The 23,950-nt window shown below is 39.5% G+C and overlaps 1 protein-coding gene and 1 long non-coding RNA gene across 21 annotated transcripts in view; both read right to left on the reverse strand.

Moving 5' to 3' along the window:
* Positions 1-1,952: 1,952 nt before the first annotated feature.
* Positions 1,953-9,137, reverse strand: LOC114136621 (uncharacterized). The gene is made up of 3 exons (XR_003593850.1): positions 8,950-9,137; positions 6,217-6,312; positions 1,953-2,083 (listed from the first exon to the last, which is right to left on the reverse strand). It is a non-coding gene; the product is annotated as an uncharacterized LOC114136621 (long non-coding RNA).
* A 9,633-nt stretch (positions 9,138-18,770) lies between these two features.
* eya1 (EYA transcriptional coactivator and phosphatase 1) overlaps positions 18,771-23,950 on the reverse strand; it is a 78,035-nt gene continuing 72,855 nt past the window's right edge. For all 20 annotated transcript variants that reach the window (XM_028005775.1, XM_028005773.1, XM_028005772.1 and 17 more), the window contains 2 exons: positions 23,518-23,618; positions 18,771-20,865 (listed from right to left, as the gene is read on the reverse strand). In XM_028005775.1, the coding sequence (XP_027861576.1) occupies positions 20,785-20,865; positions 23,518-23,618 (182 nt within the window). In that variant the 3' untranslated portion in view covers positions 18,771-20,784. The remainder of the gene's footprint in view (positions 20,866-23,517; positions 23,619-23,950) is intronic.

Consider the following 23,950-nt stretch of genomic DNA (forward strand, 5'->3'; position numbering starts at 1 on the left):
TGGTGGGGAATGATGTATGTCAGGCTGAATCCTTATCTATTCTAAGAATAACCACCACAATCTCCTACCACTCTATCACATTACAGTGGAAAGTTTCACAATTCCTTGGAAGAATCTTTTAAAAGCACATTGACACCCATTGACTTGATTACCAGATTGATAAATCTTTTTTTTTAATATGATGATAACAACTGTGGTTTATACAGATAATTTATCCCTAATTGTTTCTCTTATTGCCGTTAATAGGATCAGTCACCCTAACTTTGCAGATGACAAAGTTCTCTATAATAAAATGTCATCAGTTGACTATGAAACCACTGAAGCACTGAGCAGATGCATAGAACAAATAAATGCTTGGATAAGCCTTCAACTCAATAGAAACAAAACTGAAGTTATTATCTTGGGACAAAAAGAGGAACAGTCAAGAGTCAGCACACATCTTCAGCTATAACAACTGAAACTTACTGATCGGGACTGAAATCTTGGAATAGTCACAGACTCAGACCTGAACCCCAACAGACACATAAAGGCAATAACAAAGTGAGTCTTTAATCACCTAAAGAACAGTTCCAGGACACAATGTTGTTGAATGTGCTCCCACTAAATCTAGTAAAATAGAGCACATCAGCTTGGTTCTAAAGTCATTACAGTGACTTTAGCTCAGAAAACAAATTTTAAAGGTGCATTCGCAACACAATAGCCGTGATTAGTCTGTTTTGATCAAACCCTACTTTGTTAGCCAATAACAGCTTGTTTGTTCTAAATGCACAATCAATCTGTGATGAGAACCAAAATAGCCAAACTCTGGTTCACCTAAAAACCTAGCTTCTGACTCAGATGAAGTGAACTAAAGCACAGTTCGTTTGCATTTGTAAATGTCAAGCAGAACAAAAAATGCTCCAAAAGTAGGAACAGGACCATAGCACACTGCATTCTGGGTTAAGACAAACAAAAAAAAAACAACAATGTTGTACTTTCTTCAGTAGTTCTTGGTGCAGCGCCACCATAGGGGCAAACAAGTTGCTCTAAATGTTTTGCTAATTTGACACACTGCAGTGTGAAAGTGAACCGCACCAAGTGAGTTTTCGGGACTTTCAGGTGAGAAAACACCCTAAAAGATTTTTGATGGTTTATAAATCACTAATCTATTCTGGTTTAGCGCCAGAATAGATTAAGGATCTTTTGTTGTATCAACCTTCCAGACCACCTAGGTCTTCTAGTTCAAGTCTATACCCAGAAAAAGAATCAAACCTGGAGCAACAACATTCAGTTTTTATGCTCCACTAACCTACAGAAAACAAAACTATCCAACAATTTTTCTGTGACTTGTTTGGACAAGAAACCCTCTATTAATATAGAAAATGTTTTCATTTTAAGTTGATAGTAAGTCATTTAAGTAACATACTTCATGTATGAAGTATGTTACTTAAGAGCTACGTCAGAATCCAAAACTGTCATAATAAGTGTGGCAGTTGGACACAGGTGGAGCCAGACGTACACTTGAATATTTAATAAAGATACTAAACTTACAGGCAAGGAAGTTTATTATCAGGTATAAATCCAGGAAGAACAAAGAACAGAGTGAACCATCCACCTATTCATAGGATGGATTCTCTGAGTTAGTAGCTTTCTACAGAAAAGCTTTAACCTGACTTTAAGTGAAGTTTAAAACTACTCATACTGCTGCCGGTGTTTAAAATTACCCAATACATTTGTTTCTGATTAGAAATAGCTCAGGGATTTGCTTTCCTCACTTTGTACTTTGAAGCATCAGTAAAGTAAATAACCATAATGTAGCAAATACAAATAGCCAGTAAATAATGTTTATTAAATAGTTTACCAGTTTTCAGTCAGAACTTTGAAATAATCACAAGGAAAGATACTTCATGTTAAATTGGTACTGATAACATATATATATATATATATATATATATATACACTGTATATACTGTATATATAGAGTGTCATAGCTGGCATGTTGAAAAAACAGAGCTCCTGGTGAATGAAAAGCAACTAGTCTGAACTCCCATCAGCTCAGTCCCCGCTGGTGATCTCAGACTGTAACTCCCATTGGTTTCAGCAGCTGGAAGAAAAAGAGAATAACGGTTTCAGTCTGATAGACTGCTGCTGCCAGAAAACTCTCAGGGGTCAGCATCTGAGGTATTGGCCAAAATTGGCTCATCTCAGGGAAAAATGGCTTTTTCTGTAGAACTGGGTTTACATCTGGTTTCAAACGAGAAGCCAGCTTGTTAAGGAGGTGACTTTTTTTTGCTCAAGTTGATTAACAAGACTCTTGGAAAATTTGAAGACATCCTGCAGAGTTAAAAAAGAGTCTCAACCAAAATATGCTGCAATTATTTTCCCAAAGTGTCTGCAGTTACTTCATTTATATTAAGAATGGACAGACAGGGTAATGAAGGGTAAGGAAGGGATGTTCATTACCTAACCCCTAGGCATTTTTGGACAGCTGTATTACATTAAAAAATAACCTTGTAGACTGGTTATATATTTTATATACTTTTGTTTTGTGAGTCCACAGAAAATGTTTCCAAAAAACGTTAGTGATTGTTTAAGAAGATAGGAAATCCTCATCTTGTCTTTAGTCAGTAGCGACTTTTTGCCATAACACACACCATAGTTGCTGTTTTTGCCCAGTTTATTTCTTATTATTGAGTCATGAACACTTATCTTAAATGAGGCCTGCTGTGCTTTAGCTGTTGTTCTGCGTTGTGTTGGATGAATTATGATGTGCACCTGGAGTAATTTTGATACATCAGGACATCATGTTGAACCCCTTTTTAGAAGAAGAAGAATTACTTTATTCATCCCAGCAGGGAAATTATTTCGCAGTTACAGCAAGAATTTTTTATACACAGATTAACACACACACGACAGGAGCTGCGTCTGCAGGCAGCCAGCTGAGCCGGCGCCATTTATGAAGAAGGACATGCGGCAAAGGTCGTCGGGACCGGGAGTCAGACTAATGACGGGACCGGGAGTTTTTAGCGTATTTCATGGTAGGAGACAGGTTTGTTTAAGAGATTTTCACTCTGCAAGTTAATAGTAGGCTGGGGATATTAAATAATAAAACATGGCAAATCACTGCGAATTACTTATTTAACAATAAAAATTTTTCACAAACGGCTAGGCTTTTTTGGACAGCTGTATTAAATTTAAAAAAAAACTGCTATTAGTATTTTTCTTGGGTTGGATGTTGAACGTTAACAATAACCGACAACGTTTACTGGCTAGAAAAAAGTAGAAAACAAAATACATCTGTATAAGGATGACTACTTCTGTTCAACACTTCAAAAATGGCTTCCTGTATTTATGACTTTACAAAAGTTTGCATGTTTTCCCATATATATTCCAAATATTCTCTTTTTATCTCCTCTGGGTGAATATTTTGAATAGCTTAGCACTGTTACGTACGTAAGAACAGCTTGAGTCTGATTTCTGCTTCTGCAAGTCTCGTCCCAATATGTCCCACATGTAACATATGAAACTGGTATGCATTTTTCCCCCCTGTTTCAACAACACATTTTGAGGGTGAAGTGTCATTTTACTCAACATCCAGAAATAGAACATGCACAGCATATCCCCAATGGAGGTGAATGCATATCATGTTAGCAGGGCTGAGTAGGTGCTAACCTGCTGCTGGCAACCTCCACGCTAAACAATACTTGTTACAGAGAAACACAGAAATTGGATCACTGTTGTGTGAAAAGTGAACTAATGTTATGTGGAGTAAAACACAAGAAAGTGTAACGCAATCTAATGCTTATTGTTGTCAAGTGCTAGCTCCCTTGACGGAATTATATTACAAGCAAAAGAAACAACACGGATGTTTTTGGGTTGCGTCGTGGGACGTATGTGATTGAAGATAAAGTATAACTATGAGCTGAAACTGAAAAAGTCACATAAAACACTGGGTTGTCCGGTTTTCAGCTGTGGTCTTTTTGTTAACGTCAGTGGGACAACAGATTGATGGCTTGCCTTATCCTACTGGCACTGCCAGAAAGAAAATAGTATTTCAACACAAAAATGTGACATTTGCTATACAATGCAGCAAATGTTTGGCCATTACAAAGTATTATCTTATCTAGCCAGTGCAGATTAACACTGGACAAAAAAACAATGATGAACTGGCATCTAAATTTGTTATGGGTATGAAAGATTAATTCAATGAGAAAAAGGTATATACATTTATGTGCACATGTTTTTTAAATAAAAAGAAAATCCATATATATCTGGCTTCCAGCTTTCTTCAATAAGAAAGAAATTAGTATTCCATAAATCTTAGATATCAGTCCCTATATCTTGCGTAATCTTGTCTGTTTTTTTTCTACTGTGATCACTTCAGACCCTAAACAAAAAACTTAGGCTTGTGGTTAGCCAAGCAACAATGTGTGAACATCTGATGCAATAGGACAGCTTCAATTATACATACCACAACATTGCTTTTAAAATAGAGCAGAGACAGCACCATTTTCATCTTTGACAATACACACATGCAGGTATTCACCTGAATTTCTATTGGAAAGTCACTCACACCCCAAGATATAGCCTTAGGCTTAAAACAAGCTGCCTGCAAAACCACTAACAAGTCTGCTTCCTTTCTGAACACCATCTCTTACCCAGTAAAAGTTTCCAAGCCATTCCACTGACAGAAAGATGTGATAAGTAATGTAGACTTGGCTACCCTAAGCATACCCTAGGCAATCACAAGCCTATTGTTGTCACGCTCTTTTGAAGCCTGGGAAAGATATCAAAGTGTTGGAAGCAGAAAGAGCTGTAAACAATTAGTTTCTGGCTGGCTGTCAGCAAAAATGTTAGACAACGACAGTGAAAAAGAGTGAAACTGGCAGCTGAGGAGAGAAAAACTTGTGTATCTGCAACAATTTTCTTTTCCCATTTCTGACTGATGAGACGAGGCATGGGTGTGTGAACTGAGATATTAGTCTCCTAATGCATGACAGCTTGACAAGGCAGTCTTCAGTTTAAGCTTCACAAGAAGGAGCATGATGTTCACAAGCCCTGGCACATGAGTGGACTGCCACAGATGCAAACATTCAATACTGTCGCACACCAACACACACATCGACATGTTCAGGAATTTGTCTTAGTATAACAGTATACTGCTACAAGATTGACTTTTCTTTAATGTGTTAAGAGCAGACAGGACAGGACGGATGCCAAGGGCCTTGGTTCATCTTGTTTCCAGAAGAAACATATCTGCCAACTAGGTATCTATCTCATGACAGAGCAAGAGAAGAAGAGGAAGCACAGCAGCTGAGGAAGGTATGGTCTAGCTGAAGCCTGTGCTGCAACCTGGTTCCCAGCCAGTGCAGGAAATGAAGAAATAGGATCACACCAAAATATGCAAGTGCTATCATCCTCAGTACACGTTTCCAAAGGCCACACACAAACCAAGCACTTTTAGTGTTTGTCCAGATGAAACCGTTTTATAGCACGTAATGAGAAATGTGTTGTACAAATGAGCAAAAATCACTGTCATGATTGTATTATAAAAAAAAAAATTCAGTCAACTTGTCAGAAATGCCCACAAATACTTTTAAATAAAAGGTATTATGAATGGTAAACAAAGAACCTCAGACTGAACACTATGACTAACACATTTTCAAAAACTTTAGTCACTGAAATCTGACTAAAGTTGATCTGAATTCAACACCAAGTCAAACGAGCACAAAAGTCTACTTGTATTGAATCAAGACTATTCAACAGCATTATAGCAGAATTACATTAGTCTGAGCAATAAAAATGTTTACTTTAAAAAATATTACTAAATATAAGTTATAAAAGTAAACAAGAAATTTAAAAGGAGCCGGTTGAAACCCAGCGTTGAAACAATTAGCAACAATGCTAAGGTGAACTAAAATGTAGTCAATACCATGAGGAGTATCATTATAGTGTTCATTAACATGGACTTGCTCCATTCAATATGCTAACATTATTGTATAAACAAAAATTAGCCCAAATGAAATGGTTAGCTTAAATGTTAGTAGCAACATTTAAGATAATCTTAGCATTCAGAATGATAAACATAGCTAGTAAATTAGCTAAAAAGCTTATTTTAGGTACAAAACTAACGTTAGCATTAGGCCAATCACCAGCATGTAGAGTGAACAGCATGTTGAGACTACCAGTAGGATGTGAAACTGAAAAAGCATTTCTGGAAAAGAATATCATGCTTACAGTTCAACAGTGTGGCAAAGGGGTGATGTTCTGGAGTTGCTTCAGTGGACGACTTGTTGTACTTGACGGAGCAATGAATTCACCAACTGACCACCTCTGAATGGCAAAAAAAATAATAAAGAAACAAAACAAAGATGTCATAAATGCCTATTTAAAGTATGGCTCTAAATGTAAGGTCAAATCACAGCATCACAATTAAACATGCACTTTATAAAACAATTTCATAAAGTGTCTAGATTCCAGTGATAAATAAAACTCATCACCAAATGTCACAAACACTGGAAGCCAGTTGTTGTCAACAGCAACACAACTAAACAACTTCCCTTTTTTTTTTTTTAACATCGAACCAGGTCAGTTTAATTTTTTGCCCTGAATGAAATTATTATCAGAACAAGGTATTTTGTATGTAACCAAAATATTTTTGTCTGACGTTAAAATTTAGTCCCAATAAAGGAAAATATTGACCTATTTTCAAACTAAAATCTTTGTTGTTGACATTTTTGATCAAATTTAAATCATCAGCAAGAATTTGACAGGTTTCAGGACAAAAGACGAAGTCAGAAAGCATTAAGAGAAGGCGTGGCAAAGAGAAGGGTGTAGGGGGCACAGGAGATGAAGATGTAAATGTATCACTCTGAAGATCTATGAGAGGAGGAAGCTGCATGGAGCGGAGCAGGAGCAGAGGGCTGGGGGGTGGGGAGGTGGCTGCTTCTCTCTTAGTGTGCAGTGATTACTGTTGGCTGAGGTCCACCATGCCTGCAGCTAGCAAAACATTATCTATGGCTTGGTGAATTCTGTTTTATTCAGTCTGATTTTTTTTTTTTTGTCTCCAAGGCAGACAACCATGATGCTAAACTTAGAAGTCCAGAAGTTCAAAACAAGACTTTTGGTGTTACCTTAAACTTTCTATCACTTGTAGACAATTGCTAGAACCAAGGGAGCTAGACACAGGCCCCTGATCAGTTTACTGTTCATTAGGAAACACTTACACCGTTCTCCTCAACACTATCTGTCAGTTCGTGACACACATTCGTAGAACATTTATCAGGATTTCTAATGTCTCCCAGAAGAAACAAAATCTCAGTTGGGGTCCTTAAGCTTAAATATTTGTTATTAAATCCTTGGAAACAATAAATGTTGTCAGGATAAACTTCTAAAGGGGTAAAAACTGAGTCATGGGTATCAGCTTGGCTCCATTCTTCCCCTTTCAGTCAGTCTCTTCATTGAGATGTGGGGAGCTCATAAAGAGACAGCGAGTGGAGGATCCGGGTGATGTAATTTGCTCTTAGCGTCAGTGGAGGAGCAATCCGGTGATTTAGCGGGAGTGCGCTGAAGACATGACAAAGACTAATTGCTTTCATTAATCACGTTTCTGCTGGGCCCATTCTGAGGTAAACTAATAGAAATCCTCTTACCTGTCAGGATGCCAAGCATTGTGCACCCGGCAGGAGTCACGGAGGAAGGAGGGGGGCAAAAAGGTGCAAGGGAAAGAGTGCAGCAGAAGGAACAGACAGGAAATGAAGCTCTAACTACAAATAAACCCTGTCTTTGTCTAGACAAATCTCTTTTCAAGCCATAATGCTCTCTGAAATGTGTTAATGTCATGTAAAGTCTTTCAGAGGGCTGTGGAGCTGAAGAGAAGCCAAGCACAAATGTGGCTTGGGAAGAAAGGCTCTTTTCCAGCATAAAATACCAAATCAAATTATTCCCCTGATCCAGCTGCCAGCGGCAGCGGGAGAGAAAGAGAAAGAGGCTTGAGGTCTTAATACCTTTGTGTGTGACAGGGGCCATTACTAAGACCCCTATACGGAGGAACACAACAGAGACGTCAGGACAGGCAGATCTTAGCAGACAGATGGAAGGTAAGACAGGCAAGACAGAGATGGAAGAGAATGCATTCTCCGGCAAGGAAAGACTGCAAATAGCCTCCAGCAGTAAACTACTTTCACCATCACTTTGTACTTAAAATGAAGCACTCAAGAGTGGCTGACTGGTGTCTTCATAAAACGTGAAGAAAAACAGGTTATACATTGGCAAGGATGCATCTAGAAAGCGTTGCAGAACAAGAACATCGTATGTGATTGGAACGGAAAAAAAAAAACAGCTTTAAGAGACAGAAAGCGCCGTGATGTTACAGGTATCCAGTAGGCTACCTTATGACTGGAGAAAATGACTTTTTCTTTTTTATTGAAGCGTGCAGCCTGCAAAGCAGTTTCTTTTTTCACTTTTTTGCCACTACTTCCAATAACCAAATCTAATTCCTCAGATCGAATTGAAATTGCACCTTCAATGTAGATATAACATTAACACCATTGGCTATAACTGGTGCAAATACACATACCTAACCTTAATCGAGCACAGCCTCTAGTTTTCTCAAGACATTTATGGAAAAGGGTTGTTTTGTAAAGTATTGACATGATGCCACCTGTCAATCATTCTAATGGGTTTGTCAGCAAGTGACAAATCGGTGGTCGCTTTTTGTCCCGAAGTACACACCCCTTATCTGGAACTGACCATCCCTCAACCTGTTGGTTGCGCTGCAGTCAAAAAGATTTTGAGGAAAATGACCATGGCGAGTCATGGTCAAACTTGCCATGGTCATGGCAAGTTGATCAGAGCGCGTAGAGGGCGGAATACAATTTATTACATTTCCAAAACCCAAATATAGTCCGGAATAATGCAAGAAATGGATCAAGGCCTGCAAAATGTATCCAACACAGAGTTCACACTCACATCCAATGAGACTGTGCCAATCATTCCTCCTCTGGCTGATATAGACCTTTAATGTTGATTTCTTCTTCTTCTTGATTTTTAATGGAGGTTAAAAAGAAACGTGAAGAATTTTAATGGTCATAAATCCGTTTTTTCAAATGACCTTACAGACCTGATGTACTCTGCTACTTGTTAGCAGCTTGCTCTACTACCGCATGGCTTCTTCTTCTTTTGGAATTTTAGAGCATTATCGCCACCTAGGCACACACACACACACACACACACACACACACACACACACATATATATATATATATATATATATATATATATATATATATATATATATATAGGTCATTGTTTTTTTATCTTAGATAACAGAAAGGTTTATTCCTTCTGTTTGAGTTTTTTAATTTTGTTTATAACTTATAACTTTAAGAATTATTTTCTTATTCTTTTAAAATATGCTCTAGCTTTTGCTTATTTTTATGAACAATTTACAATTTTTTCCATTGAAAATGTGTGACTTTGTTGTGCTGTCACTTGGCTAATATGCTCCTACTAATCAATACAATACATTCTCCTATATGAGTAGTAAATTAAAAAGATACCCCCACCTGCACATGCATGCACTCGTAAGCACACAAAAAGACACCTTTTTGTCTGGCAGTGGTATTCAGGAGTTGCGTGGAGGACAAATGCAGTAGTGATTGCCGTGTGAAAGGCCCTCCTCCTGCCTGCAGAGTGCGTCTCCAGTTACGAGGTCACAGACAATTAGACAGAAAGGATCAGACAGCTCCAACGTTGTCATGGTACTGCGTTGTGACTCTGCTGCAACATACTCATGTGAACCAGCAAGCACGGTCGTAATGCATAAGCAGCACACAAGCTGACAGCTATTTACAGTGACTTCAGCACTCTATGGTTACACACGAAACAGGGTCATACATGACCACATCAGCTAATATGTAAACATGCGTTTTTACTGTTTGCAACTACTGTCAGCTCACACCATGTCTTGCATTTCCTCTTCCTACTGCACCAGACAGACATTGCCTGTGGCTTTGTGAGGCTTTGAAAGGTGACTGTAATATAAGCATCAGGAATGATTTTATGCACCAAAAAAAAAAAAAAAAACATATCTGCTGATTCTGGGGATGTTCACTTTCCTCTGAACGCCTCTTGTCAGTAATGTGCTGCCTTCCCTGCTGTTGCACAGAGGTGGAGTAGGGCCTGCAGGGACACGGGCAGACTCAAGATCTTATCGCTGCTACCATCCCGTGTTAGGTTACATCCATTTTTTAATTTAGCATACTGGGAGACAAGTCAGCATTAACAATGAAGCCTTTATGATCCGTGTCACCTCGGTACTAGCTATGAGTAGCTCTCCTCATAACCTGTTACTCAAATTATTTAGCGCTCAATCTTGGAAATAAATAGAAAAGAAAATACATACAAATTGATTTATTTTAACTGTTATTTAACTATTTTATTTATTTTATAGACACTATTTACAGAATAATTGGATTGGAGGGTATTTAAGAAAAGAGTCGCCTTTTGATGATGTAACTTTTTCTTATCTCCTCAAAATTAAATGTTCATTTGTAATTATGTTTGTTTTAGAATTTCAAAAGAGTTTTTAATGCTGTTAATTGTTAACACAAATCCTATCAATTGTTAGAAATACCTTAGATCGTAGAAGACAACTTCCATCCTGCTGGTTCTTTGTTGTAATTTCTAACTTTATGTGCTTACTTTCTGGATATGTTTCCAGGAGGTTTAGTCTGATAGGTGGTGATAATATGATGATTTGCCAGCTGTACATTTAAAAGTGAAATTCTAAATGATTGTTGAAAATCTGGACCAATTTTTGTCCTTGTTGTTGGTAAGTGATAAACGACAGTAAATCTTCTTAAAATGTTTTTTTGTTTTGTTTGCGCCTTTAGTACCAACGTTTAGGTAGAAGTTTCATTATGGATTTATTGAGTTGCTATACATGGGACACCCTGATCGACAGTAAAACCATTTACATTTCGAAGATATCTTTCTCTAAGATTGGTCTCAAATCCAAATAAATTCTTGAAGATGTTGCTTGGCCAAGGTAGCCAACGCTCAATTTTGTGAGGTGAGACTCAAACTCTCATGCCACCCACTGTAGACGTCTAAGTTTATGTACCTATCAGTGACGAGTTGAACATAATAAGTAGACAAATAAGTCTATGTTATTAATTATTTAAAATGAACGAATAAATAAAAACTTTCTTGTAAGTAACATGGTCAGTGACCTGCATTTGCGTTGCCACTGGGCCATCTGACTACCTCCAGCAAGCAGGGCAGAGGAAGTGTCCGGCCCAAGGAATCAGAGACTGAGATGGACAGAGCGGGAGTTCAAATCAACCACCCACCAGTTACAGGACAAACCACTGTCACCTTCATGAAAAACTACCTTGATTCAGACTTTTCCGTCTCTGTCTCTTACAATGATTTTGTATTAGAAATAAAATACGCCACTCAAAAATCCTTGACTGTGGTCCTTGGGTGGGGTTTATCCGTCAGAAGGTAGGTCACTGATCTGGGTATAACGACTGAACAAAATGATGGTATTTGTTCCAAAATATTTTTATTGTTAGAATATTGCTAGGGAAGGGTAAACATTCAAGTGAGTGTAAATAGGTTGACTTTTTCTCTGGTTTATTGCAGCAAACCAGCAATAATTACTTATGGAGTAATTATTGCTGGTTTGCTGCACATCAGGAGAAAAAACCCAGAAGTAATAAAAAAATACTAGAAGTAACTTCTAACAAGGAAACAAGGAAAAAACAACTTTGACACTGGACTACTGACATCAAGAGGTTACAGTCTGGTAGAGTTGGAGAGTCCCACTGGTCCTGTTGCTCTGTGAGCTGATGCTTCTTAAAAACATCAAGCATCACCAAGGAGACCAGAGGTACAGGAAGACAAGGGAGGAGATAGACAAAAATATTAACATGGAACCACCCCAAGCTCAAAAACATTTATAATAAGAACAAAATAAGAAGAGGAAATGCAATCAAAGAGAAATTTCTGCTGGTCTTACATTTCTACTACTTAATGACTTTCATGGTACTTTTACTTGTCCTCTTCTTCTCCCACAGTTTCTTCACATTCTTAACATTACACTGTATTTGTAATTGGCCCAAAACGCGTTTTGCCATTATGAATGATCCACTAAGGAATAAGTTGAGGTGAACTGGTGCAGGTTGTGTGACTGTACAGTCTTGAGCAGCTCATGGACAACATGGTCCAGTTAGCATAGTGGACTATTGTCAGTGCTCCAGTCTTCTGTGTTGGTGGTTCAGCAGATACACTGAGCATATAGTCAAGTATCTGCTGTATAATACTCCTCAGTTTATTTAAGTGAGGTCATGATGCAACGCATGCATCCTTCACAGTTAAAAGTAGAGGAACAAGCCGCCCATCCTCTTATCATCCCTGCCTGGATGTGTGTTTTGTATGACACATTCCACTGTGTGTTCTTTCACAGAACTACAAATGATCAGTGAAAGGGTTTAGCATAGGGTGATGACAGAAAGAGGGCACCACATTTGGTGAAAGTGGGGTGTGTATTGCAGGGCAGCTTGGGGCATGAGGAATGGGACTGGGGGAAGTGTGGGGAACAGGGGAAAGGGGAGGGGGGGAAGCAGCCTTGGTTTCCTGTTCCCCAAATTCCCAGCTCCTGTCTACAGAGCAGGTACACAAAGCCTCCCTTGAAAGTTTTTGGAGACGGGCGGCGGGATGAAACGCAGCCACTGATGGTTAACAGATCTGTCCCCCTGGACTCCCTCTCCCTTCCTTACACCCTCCCACTCCGCAAACCAGCACTACCAGTTTGTTTACTCTCCTCCAAACCTTTTTAGCATTTTCTGGCCAGGTCCGTTGGTCTTGGCGCGGCTCCATGCTGCTGATTGCTATATTCCCAGACCAGAAATGTCACTTACCACTTTACTCTCCTTCATCCGCCAGTAAAACCCTTTGTAATCCCCAAGAACAGCCGAGTCACCCAGGATATAGAATATTTTATCCTGTCCCCAGTGACCCCTCCATCCCTTCTGTGTCCCCAGCCCAGCTAGAGGCAGAGCAAACCTTTTTCAGCCAATTGGAACGGAACATTAACATTCCTACTAAACCAGTCAAGACAACCTAAGCCAGACAGGGGAAAAATATAGTGAAATACAGAGATGGTTTGTCTCTGTAGGAAAAAATGTGCTTCCTGATTTTTATGCTTTTGAAAGCTGAGACAAAAAGATAAATACATCTTGATATAAGTTTATAAAGTCTACAAGTCAACATATTTCTTGTGAAATTAATATTTACATTTTGAAGCAGTTCTGCCAGAGTCTCAACTTAAATTTGCGGAGGAGGCTAATGATTAGGGTGATGGCAAGGAGGCTCTCCAACTAGTGGAGATATGCAAAATGCTGGTCAACTGGTTGAGCCATGAGACAAAACCTCTGCTGTTCTTTGTAAAAAAAAAAAAAAAAAAAAGGTACTGAGATGTTAAATGTTTAGAGGAGGAGTCCTGTTGTTGGATAGTTGACTAAAGTTGGAGTGGTGACACCAACAAGCTGTCCATCTAAAGGACTAATGATTCATTAAAATCAGTTTGAGAAGATTTTATGTAGAAAATGTTTTGGGATTTTATTGGCTGCTCAGACCAGTGGTACTCAACCAGGGTCCCCTGAGCCCACAGTCCTTCAAATTTTAGATGCGTCTCTGCTCCAGTACACCTGATTCAAATTATTGAATTACCTCCTCAGAATGTCATCAATGGTTGTAGAGACCTCTTGATTAAGTCGAGAGTGTGTCAGCCCTAAAATTGCAGGACACTGCAGAGGACCAGAGTTAGAGAACACTGTTTTAGAACCTCACATCTAAAATAAGGAGGCCTACTGTGGAAACAAATGTATTTTGGTCATTTGAAGAGAGGAGGACTTTTGATAGTGAATTTTGTGTCATCAGCTAAAAACATTGAAGTGTGGGGAAAAAAAAGAACAACAACATTTTAATAGCATTGCGCAGCTAGATGAAAATATTCTGGAGTGTGTAAACACACATTGTGTTAGCTGAAGTAGAAGATAATGGTATGTACGTGGATTGGGGAAAAATGTGCCTCTTTGGACCTGTGCTTGGACAAATTCAGAGGAAGCTAATTCAATTTCCTTTTTATGATAATAAACAGCAGCAGCCGTTCCAAGCCTTTCAAGGAAATACATGCGATTCAAACACAGCGAGTTCACCTTAGAGCTAGAGCTAGTGTTTCTTTTCTATTTCAACCAAAATATGGACAATATTCCTGCTTATCTATTAAGCAAAAAACAAACTGAGCTGGAACACGTGTGCATTAGTGACGGTACATTAAAACAGCTCCTTTAAATGCCGGTTTGAAGGGGGGACTGCCTGGCCCAGAACCAAGGCTTGACCAAGGAGCAGTGTTAAAATTAACAACAGAGAGGGACAATGTTACAAAGATACTCACACATGCTCACGCCCTCAACACAGGGAGGTCCAAGGAGATTGCAATTATAAACCCGCAGGGACCTCGTAGCTCACAGCTCATGAGTTAGCTGCAGAAGTCATGAACGAGGACACCGACACACACGTTCTCACTGTAGTGGGGCGGCCTCAGCTCTCCTTATAAATCTTTGCCACTCACCTTTAGATGGACCGGTGCGGTGGGCCCTGTAAATAGTAGGGGGTGTATGTGTGTGTGTTTGACCGCAGATGCAGGTGGAGCTGTGGTGTGGTTGGGTAGATGGCAAGCATCGGTTCAACTCTGGGCTGAGCGTTGCCACTCAATCTCGTAACAACCCAAACACTGCAGCCTCACAGTGGTTATGCACTGTGGGGAGAGGTTACATAAAAGTGTTGCTGAGTTTGTTCTGCCAATTAGTTTGAGTCCAGACAGAGATGTACCTTCATCTGTATAAGGAATACTTTGTAGGAGCAGTTGGAGGGGAATTTTAATTTCCAAAGTACATGAAGAGGGGGGGAAACTTAGTAGGCATCAACAGAAACGCCAACATCTCTAGTTTTTTTTATAAACGAGGACAGACTGGACAAAGGGACTTTATTCGTCCCCAATATGGACGTTACTCATATTGTGAGACCTATTCTTTATTTGAATCACAAATAAAACTGATTTTACTGATCCAGGTCATAAAATTACAAAGCCTTGTTAGACAATGTTTCATCCCTTCTTATAATTCAAATGTTGACACTTCGTGGCCACACACTTTAATGCAAATAATTTTAAGTTTATGTAAAGCTTATGTAGACCAACGAAAGTAGTGCACAGTTTTGGGGATAGTGGGACTTAATTACAATTCTTAAAGGAGTTAATCGAGTTAACCGCAGAATTTGTGATCTTTTAATGGTAATTAAATCTTTTCTTTACACTTTAAGAGTGTGGCATGGTTTTAACCCATGCCACACTCTTAAATTTGTCACCTGTAAATAAGATACAGTGTTACCAATTGAATGTGACTTAATAAGTATTTCTGTATCCATGATAAATTTATTCTCTGAATAAAATACAGCTGTTCTGTGAAGGCGCCATTAGTTTTTTTTAGAGATCTGGTTTAGTGAACCAGCAGCGTCATTAAAACCAAGGAACGCACAAGAAACAAGACCAATGCTATAAATTGGTCGAAAGAGAGTAAGTGGTTAGTTTTATTCTCCCTCTTTCTGGCAAATGTGATGTTTTTTTGCATTGTGTGATGTCACTAATGTCGTGTAATAGAACTTTAGTGGTGAAAAAGGTACAGTAACAGAGTTCTCATCTTGTTGATCCCTGGATGTGTAGGGTGGCCAAATCTTAAAGACCCCTAGGCGGCTCAACCGGCTCTCTGGCTCTATTAACCCCAAAGACCACAGCGATGTTGACCCCATCAAACCCTCTGCCAAAATACATTAATAGCATTTGACAATCCTAACTCATTTGGGAATGCCCAGTCTGCATTGAACAGGCATAGCTGTGGACACAGGCCCACTTTGGACCTGGCACTCCTGGCTGAGATCCCTGGCATCCGCGGCTTCCTGATGACCAGCTGTCCCTGCCCAGCTCCGTCGTTCAAATCCCAGGAACTGAGAAATAAACAGACGGTAAACAAAGAGTCTAGTTTAGCACCACCGACTGCTACAGCATGACAACAGGTTTGCTACCTTCACTGCCTACCACGGCTGAGTGAGCGAGCCAAGGACTGGGATCTGCTCAACAGGACCAAGAAGCCTTTCTTTTGTTACTGCAGTCAGTCACTTTGGCTTTGTCTACCCGGCTTCAAGACAAGCAAGATGAGTCAAAAACAAGAATAAAGAAAAGGATAATGAAGCCCACAGGTTGAGCAGAAACTTCTAAGGATGGTCTTTTTGTTTAATTCTTCTTTTTTAATTCCCTCTTTTGCCTATTGTCTGAATCTGTGGACAGCTGCTCTCTACAGATGCAAATTCCCCTAACTTGAGACACTTTAGCCACCAAAAGAACACAACCCTATTAATAGGCTTCCCGCTCGTAAAAGAGATGTGGCTCATGTGCATGTGGATCAGGTTTTTTGGGGCGACTTTGATACGTGTGTAATACGATATCAGTTCAATTGCGATGCATCGTCAGAGGGCCCCTTCTATGGAAATCTGCATGAAATCACTGTCTGGGCAAGGTCGTAAATCATCAATGGCATTGTTTGTTATTGCAGTACAGTTTTATGGAGGGTGGGCACTTTGGTGGGACGTCACAGAGAGGAATGACCAAATCAAGATTTAAGAGGGAAGAGATGCTTTATTTTTATTCTGTAAATGTAGATGCGCAGGAGAAACCACCAATAATAAGCATAAAACTCAACCATCCAGCAGCCACAAACATTAAATCTACGACGATAAATCTCAGCAAAAATCAAAGCTATGACAGAGAAATTGAGAGTAAGGTAAAAGAGACGAGTTGAGCAGAAAGAATCTGGCTCCCCTCTGTTCTGCTAAAACAGCCAGAACGGCTGGCTGGCTGGCGCGCATCGACACCCACTCTTTTCAAAGAAATGTCTGGTCTGGTCCTGTCTGGCTATTTCTTCCAGATCTCCAAGCATCAGGAAAACTTATCAGAGGGAGAAGACATTTAGTCTGCGACAGAGCAGTGCTTCTCTCCAAGAAGGAGAAGCAAGCCAGGATCTCAGACACTTTCACCTGTTCAGAATTTGGAAATGCACATTTAAAAATCATTGTGATTCTGATGAGAGGATCCAGAGTTTGCTCGGCTCAGTCTTGCAGATGTCCAACACTCTTCCTTCATATGTTAACATAATTCCTCTGGATATTAGACAGTTTGTGCGGCTGTAATAAAATTCCATGCATTCTTAATCATTCGTAGTGGCTCAGGAGGCCGGAGGTATGAAGCACAAGTCTTACATATCAAGACTTGTGTTACATACTGAACCCTTTAAGCAATGACCACCTCATTAAAACCTACATCGCATGCATATGCATTTTCTTTTCATATTGTTTAAACAGTACTTTAACCAACTCAGCTCTCTTTGGATTTGAGTGGTTTGGCCATTTTGCACACAAGACTCCAGACATAAACAGTGATTTTCTTGCCTGGGTTTTAATATATTAGGGATATTAGGCAGAGTATTTCCCAGCTTCTTCTAGGCCTTATGAAAAATACAGTTAGCAGATGTGGGACTTTAATAAAGTTGCCTATCCAGTGGATCAAAGCTGTATTTCGAGTAGTTGATGTATATTTGAGCATTTTGAGCATAGGGCAAGTGCGCTCAAACAACAGACCTTCTAATTCAGATTTCTTGAAGTGTTCAGAGGTACAAAACAAGTGAGGAGAAAATCCTTTTCATTAAAATGAAAAAAAGGTAAAGACAAAAAGGCACCTAATTCCTGGTGCAATTGTTTGTTCATGAGAGTAAGCTGCTCTAATTGCTCTAAACATTTTCTAGAGCAACTTTTTTGTCTTTTGATTGTGCCTAATTAAAAAACAAAAAATTACCTTGATAACTTCATTACTTATTTTGGTTTTTAATTTTTAATGTTTCACAAAGTTAACAAATGTTTGTCCTAAAAATATTTGATCATATATTTGAGTGTAAATTTCAATGGCCCAATTAAAAAAGAAAAGAACAGAAAGGAGGAAAAGAAACATTCATTGTAAATTAATTTTTCTAAAACTGTTAAAAAGTCTGTCAGAAACCTACGAAAAATTTTTTTTACAATAAAAACAGAACAGGTGTCGAATACTTATTATTATGAGTAATAATCATTTTGAAGGTGGTGAAGGTTTGCTGAGGTGATACGTAAACATTTGCTTGTTTTATTTTGATTTGGCTTGTTGATAATCTGGATCATAAAACATTTAATGGTGGTTCCAATGAGTTGTGTGGACGACACTTAGTTACTTGCATGATTTATAAATTAAGCACTATTAAAAGCCAATATTGTTGGCCTTACTTGTTACAGTAGCATGATCCATTGCACTCAGGTTTGTCACACGAAGCAGCCAGTGAAGACTCAGCTGAACATGTCTTAAAAATAAGGGGGGTCTAGATTGACTTGCTATTTGGTCCACATCCAGGTTTGAGTGCAGACTTTATAAATTGATGGTGTATGGGATGATTGCTTGCTGCTAAGCATTACTGGATTAAGTTCTGGGCCCTCCGATTTAGTCTGAAGTCCAGAATGATATCAGTGAACCTTTTTAATCTTGTAACCACATTAATTCACATTTGAAAAATGAGAGAAAACCCCCCCCCCTCTATTTTAGAACATGCTAAAAATACGCTTTTGCATACCAAAGAAATCAGATGACATGCAACAGCTCACAAATCAATTTTATTAATTTAAACACAATCAAATAATAATGTCAAAAACATCTGTACACATATTTTTGCAGACACAACAATCTTTTGCGTTTTCACGATGAGGCCCATGAAGTGTAAATTATTTCCAGTTTGCATTTATGATTGGAACATAATAAAAAAAAAAGTGTGCTGTATGAATCTATAAAACATTTTCTCTATTTACCTACCTTTACCTTGATCTAGCAGCAGTATGTGTGTCTGTGTGCTCGTGTAGGCGTGTGTGTGGAGGTTGTTTCAACACAAAGGGGGGCTCTGTTCGAGCAGAGAGGGATCTGAAGTTAAATGCGAAGGCCAAGAGTGAACATGTGCAAAGGAGGGAAAAATTAGAAACACAACAAGTCGGTTTCTATTTAAGAAATTCACAGTTGATAGCACATGTCCTGTAAGTTCCCCAATCCCTTAAAGTTAGTGGCTTTTCTTTCACTGTTAATTATGATTACCCCGTCGAAGTCAATGTTGAAATAAAAACACTACATCATACAAAATTACGCTCACTGTACAAGAGTTCTTATAGTGCTTGTATAAAAGATAATAAAACCTATTCAAGCTTGCTTCTTTAAATATCAGATTTATCCGAAATGCAGTTAAAATGCCCCTCAGGAGGCAGGAAACTGCCTTTTGCTGCAATTCTTTAAACCTTCACCAGAGTTAATTTTGTCTTTTTAATATGTTGAGATCAGGGTTGCAAGCTGGTGAAATGCCATGAGGACACAAGTGGAGAGCTTCCTCTCTGAGTGACTAAAATAAACCCTTTTCCCCTTCAAATATGGAACATATAGTAGAAGAGACAAGGATGAGACACAACTCAGAATCAAAACAAAGCTCCTTGACACTTTGATATCAACGATTTTGGTCTTGACGAACAATTGATCACACAATCCCAATATCTACACCGTTTTAACAAAATTCAACTTGAATACGTCCAACACTTTCAGGTGTCCTCCACAAGCTTGTGGGCAATTTAATTCCTTTATAGTTTTACTTCAATTAAAAAGCAAAGCCACCTTTCAAGAACATGTACCTAAATGATTATAGGAAGGAATAGTCCAGTGATTACAAACTTACACACAGAAAAAAAGGATTTCCTCTGTACACGATTGTCTTAGCGTTGTAAATAAGTTTTTTGTTAATTTTCTTAAATTATTAGAAAACCCCCTTTTATTTTTATTTTTTGATTCTTCCATACATGTCTTCCTCTCACCGTTTCTTTGTAAAAGGCACAAGTCTTATCGAGGTACCTTCTCAGTGGCGCGGGGGCCACTTGCAAAGTCTGTTCATAAATAAGAAGCACAGGACTCCCACGCTGAGGCTGACAGAAATCACCCCAAGTCTGTCGGTCCGCTTACAGAGAGAGGAGACGTAAAAGGTGGTGAATCGAAAGAACAACTGGTAAAGAGCAAAGTATGTGGAGAAAACGGCGGAAAGCTTGGCCGGCAGCTGAAGCTGAGTTCTGCGGCGCGGAAGGCGAGGCCATCAGTAGCTCTGCTCTCCTCTAAGGTGTGAAACCTGACGGAGCCCCGGCACAAACGGGAAGGTGTGTAGGGGCCGTAAAACACTTTGGCAGCTTCAGAGAGCAGCCGATTCACAGTAACCAGGGTGAGCAGCTGCTGCACCATAAATTCACCTCTCTCTCCCGTTCTTTGTGTCGCAGAGAAGAGAAATGAAAAGTTTCAGGGTTAAGACAATGCGTGACTTTATGTCAGCACATTAACCGCGTGCTTCTTTTTTTTTCCCACTCGCCTCTTCTTTTCTTTTTCATTCATTGTAGCGAAAGACAGACGGGCAGCCGGGCAGCACATGAGGAAGAGCTGGGGTTTGTGTGTGAGAGTATTGTGGGGGTGCTTTTCCTATTTTCTGAGCTCTGGAAGCCACAGCAAAGCAAAGGATAGGGGCTAGAGGGCAAAGGTGAAAGGTCGCTCTATGTCCTGATGTGCAGAGAGGGGTTTACTGTGGTGTTGGTGTAGTGCTACAAGTACTCCAGGTCGAGAGCGTGGTGAAGGGCCATGAGGTCCGAATGACTGGAGATCCTCCAGAAGGGCATGTTGTGCTGTGAGACAAATAGAAGCATCATGTTAGGACCTCATCGAAACATTCTGTCATGATGCATGACTCACTAATGAATAGAAAATCATCAGCTATTAGCATTGAAGAGCTATGGGAAATGTTTAATACTAGACATAACTGTCCAAAACCAATGCTTTGAAAAGCTGGGACTGAGCTTTTCAATCTTGAAAAGTATTTATAGCCTTTGATTTTTGTTTTCTTTACATTTGGTCACATTACAAGAACAACAATTGGATGTAATTTATTGAGATTTTATGTGGTTGACTGACAAAGTAGTGCATAGTTGTGAAGGAATACATCTATAGACACACATTTTTGCTTTATCTTCACAAAGACTCAGATTGGGGACAGGGGGATGGTGAACATAGTGCCTAACATGTTGCACTTTGAGGATTTATCAGCATTTTTTTTGCACTGCATGAAGCTGCCACCAACATGCCGTGGTGTCTTCAGTGTGATATGCAGTGATAGTTTCCTAACATGGATGGTAGCTAGCTTCAATGGGACTTCCTCTTGCCACTCTTTCATCAAAACCAGGTACGGGGAGTGTGTGAGTAATGATTGTTGTATCAACAGAATCCGACTCCAGAAATGAGAATTGTTGCACCTCCCTCAGTGTTCTTGGTTACTTCTTTAATGTTAAGTTTGCAGTTGTGTCATACGCCTTGCCCTTTAAGATGTCAGACTGGACAGTGCTTTATGAGATATTACATTTGAGATTTTTTTTGTAAAATGTTTTGAAAATGTGCCCTTTCCCTGAGACCTCACAGTTAAGCAGTACTTTGTGTTGTTGTATCACATAAAACCCCAAATTAAACACTTTCAAAGGTGAAGTTGTAACATGACAAAACATAAAAAGACTTCCAGGGGTGTGAATACTTTTGAAAACAGCGAGCAATACTGATGTATAATTATAAACCATGAAAGTATTTATTGTAGATTTCATTTTTTTATTTAAGGCTGTCCATTAAATAAACCAGGACCATATTGTCAACTTCCCAGAAAAACAGTTGTAACTCTAAGACACATCATACCTCAAAATTACTTTTTCTGCAGCATCAGTGAATTGTTTTATAGCCCCGATCTAAGCCAGCAGCTTTTTTCAGGCATAACAGAAGTGAACTCCCCATGGTGTCTTTTCACTGAGCTTCCTGCTTGCCAGTGTGTTTTTAGGACAGTGCAAATGAGCTGTTGTTCCCGAGCAAAGGACGGAGGAGAAACCTGAGTCGCAGAGAATGAAAGGAGCTTGTCAGGTAGAGTCCTCAGCTCTTCAGTGTGTGGAGCCCATTACCCTCCCCTTATTAAAGGTATGGCCTCTCCCAGGCGTATGTTCCGCTTAGGAGAGCCTGCACTGACCCTTAAAAAGCTCTTTGCTTTTTGTTTTGTAAATTGTCGTTGCTTTTAAGTTTAAAAGCTGGAGATGTTATCTCAGCCTTTTCTCCCAGGCGATGGTAATAACTGAAGACAGAATTGTTTCGGGGATTTTTTTGTTGTTGTTTAAAAGGTGAAGGAATGAAGACTTTGAGACTTTTGCTTTTGTAGTTCCACGCGGTGTCACGTCTGATATGCGCCTCCTGACGGGTGAAATTGTCGTGTTATTCCACGTCCTCTCTGATGTTGACACAGAAACCTTTTACTCTGTGCCGTCTCATGGGACTCGCACTACTCATATGGGAAAAATAACACCTTATCCTTCCATCAATGTCACACTCCAACAACTCAAGACTGAGCAAAAGTATTTGCATCTATTTCAACAATCGTTTCTCAAGATTGGATTCCCAGAGTGTGTTCACTTTTCATAATATAGAGCTATTGCTTTACACTTTAACTCACAGTAAAACGTTGTTTGCTCTTCTCTAATCACTGTCCATCTACCCCTGTGCTTCTGCTAAGGGTTTCCTGACACACAGGTGAAGGGACAAGGAGCTGGAGACGTTTCAAAGAAAATGTGAGTCTTCAGCCTGACAAAGAGCTCCATGGTAACTGTCAGGAAGACATGCTTCAAAGCCGCTAATAAATTTCATAATAAGTAAGTTTGCAGCAAACAGCCTTTTGATTTGCATCTACACTTGACAGAAATGCTGAATACACAACAGAAGGAGCAGAAGCCAGCTGGCAACATTTAAAAACGGCAAGTCGGACTCGTCTGAAGAAAAAAAAAAAAGTTGTTTCCGCGAACGGCTTTGAGCCCAATCCATCTCGTGCTAACAGGCCTGTCATTGCAGTAAATATTCTAATTTCATCAACAATGATTTAAGTCTTCTTTATGTGCGCTCTATTTACGATGCGCCTTCAACATGCCTGAAAGGGCTTGTCTAGCATTACACATGCAGCTTTCACACTGCTCCGAGCAGCGAGCAGGAATATATAATTATGCCATCTCCCTCCTCCCCGGCTCTGTAAACCTGAGATGGAGGAGGAAGAGCGCTGATTACAGCCTACCAACTTTCCTTCTTGTACTTGGACGCCTAATAAGAGGATAAACGAATGAGATTGTGAAGGAGAACTGGAGTGCTAATTACTTTCTTTGGAGTGGTATGGCAGGTATGTTTTGTGTGTTCTCTGAGTGCCTATAAGAAGCTTCTGGCATTATGGAATGGAAAGTTGAAGGAATAAGCTGTTTTGTGCCTCTCACCTTTTTTGAGCCTTGCTCTTCTTCCACCCCGTCTCCGATAACAATGTAAACAACTTTCCTCCCGAATCTTTGAATTACTCTCTCAAAGCAGCTTTCCTTCCCTGCGAAGAAAGTCAGGATGTTAGTGGAGCGTTGCATAGATGCAAGCACAAACCCACTCCCGCAATGGCCACCGAGTCCCAAGTTGATTTAAAGGCACGGTGTGACAAGAGCCCCTTTAAAAACACCACACTCACAAAACAAGGAAGAGTGTAAACATTGAGCTCAGGAAATAGGTGTGATAAGATCAGCCCTAAAATCTTAAAAGCATTAAGGTTGCCTCATTGCTATGAGAATTTGGGACAAATGATTAAACCACTCTTGAGTTTGGTCCTGAAAGAGGTGATCACAGCTAGACGTGGGCAAAATGCTCACATAAAAAGAAAATATAAGA

Source organism: Xiphophorus couchianus, chromosome 21 (genome assembly GCF_001444195.1).
Source record: "Xiphophorus couchianus chromosome 21, X_couchianus-1.0, whole genome shotgun sequence".
Classification (NCBI taxonomy): Eukaryota; Metazoa; Chordata; class Actinopteri; order Cyprinodontiformes; family Poeciliidae; genus Xiphophorus; species Xiphophorus couchianus.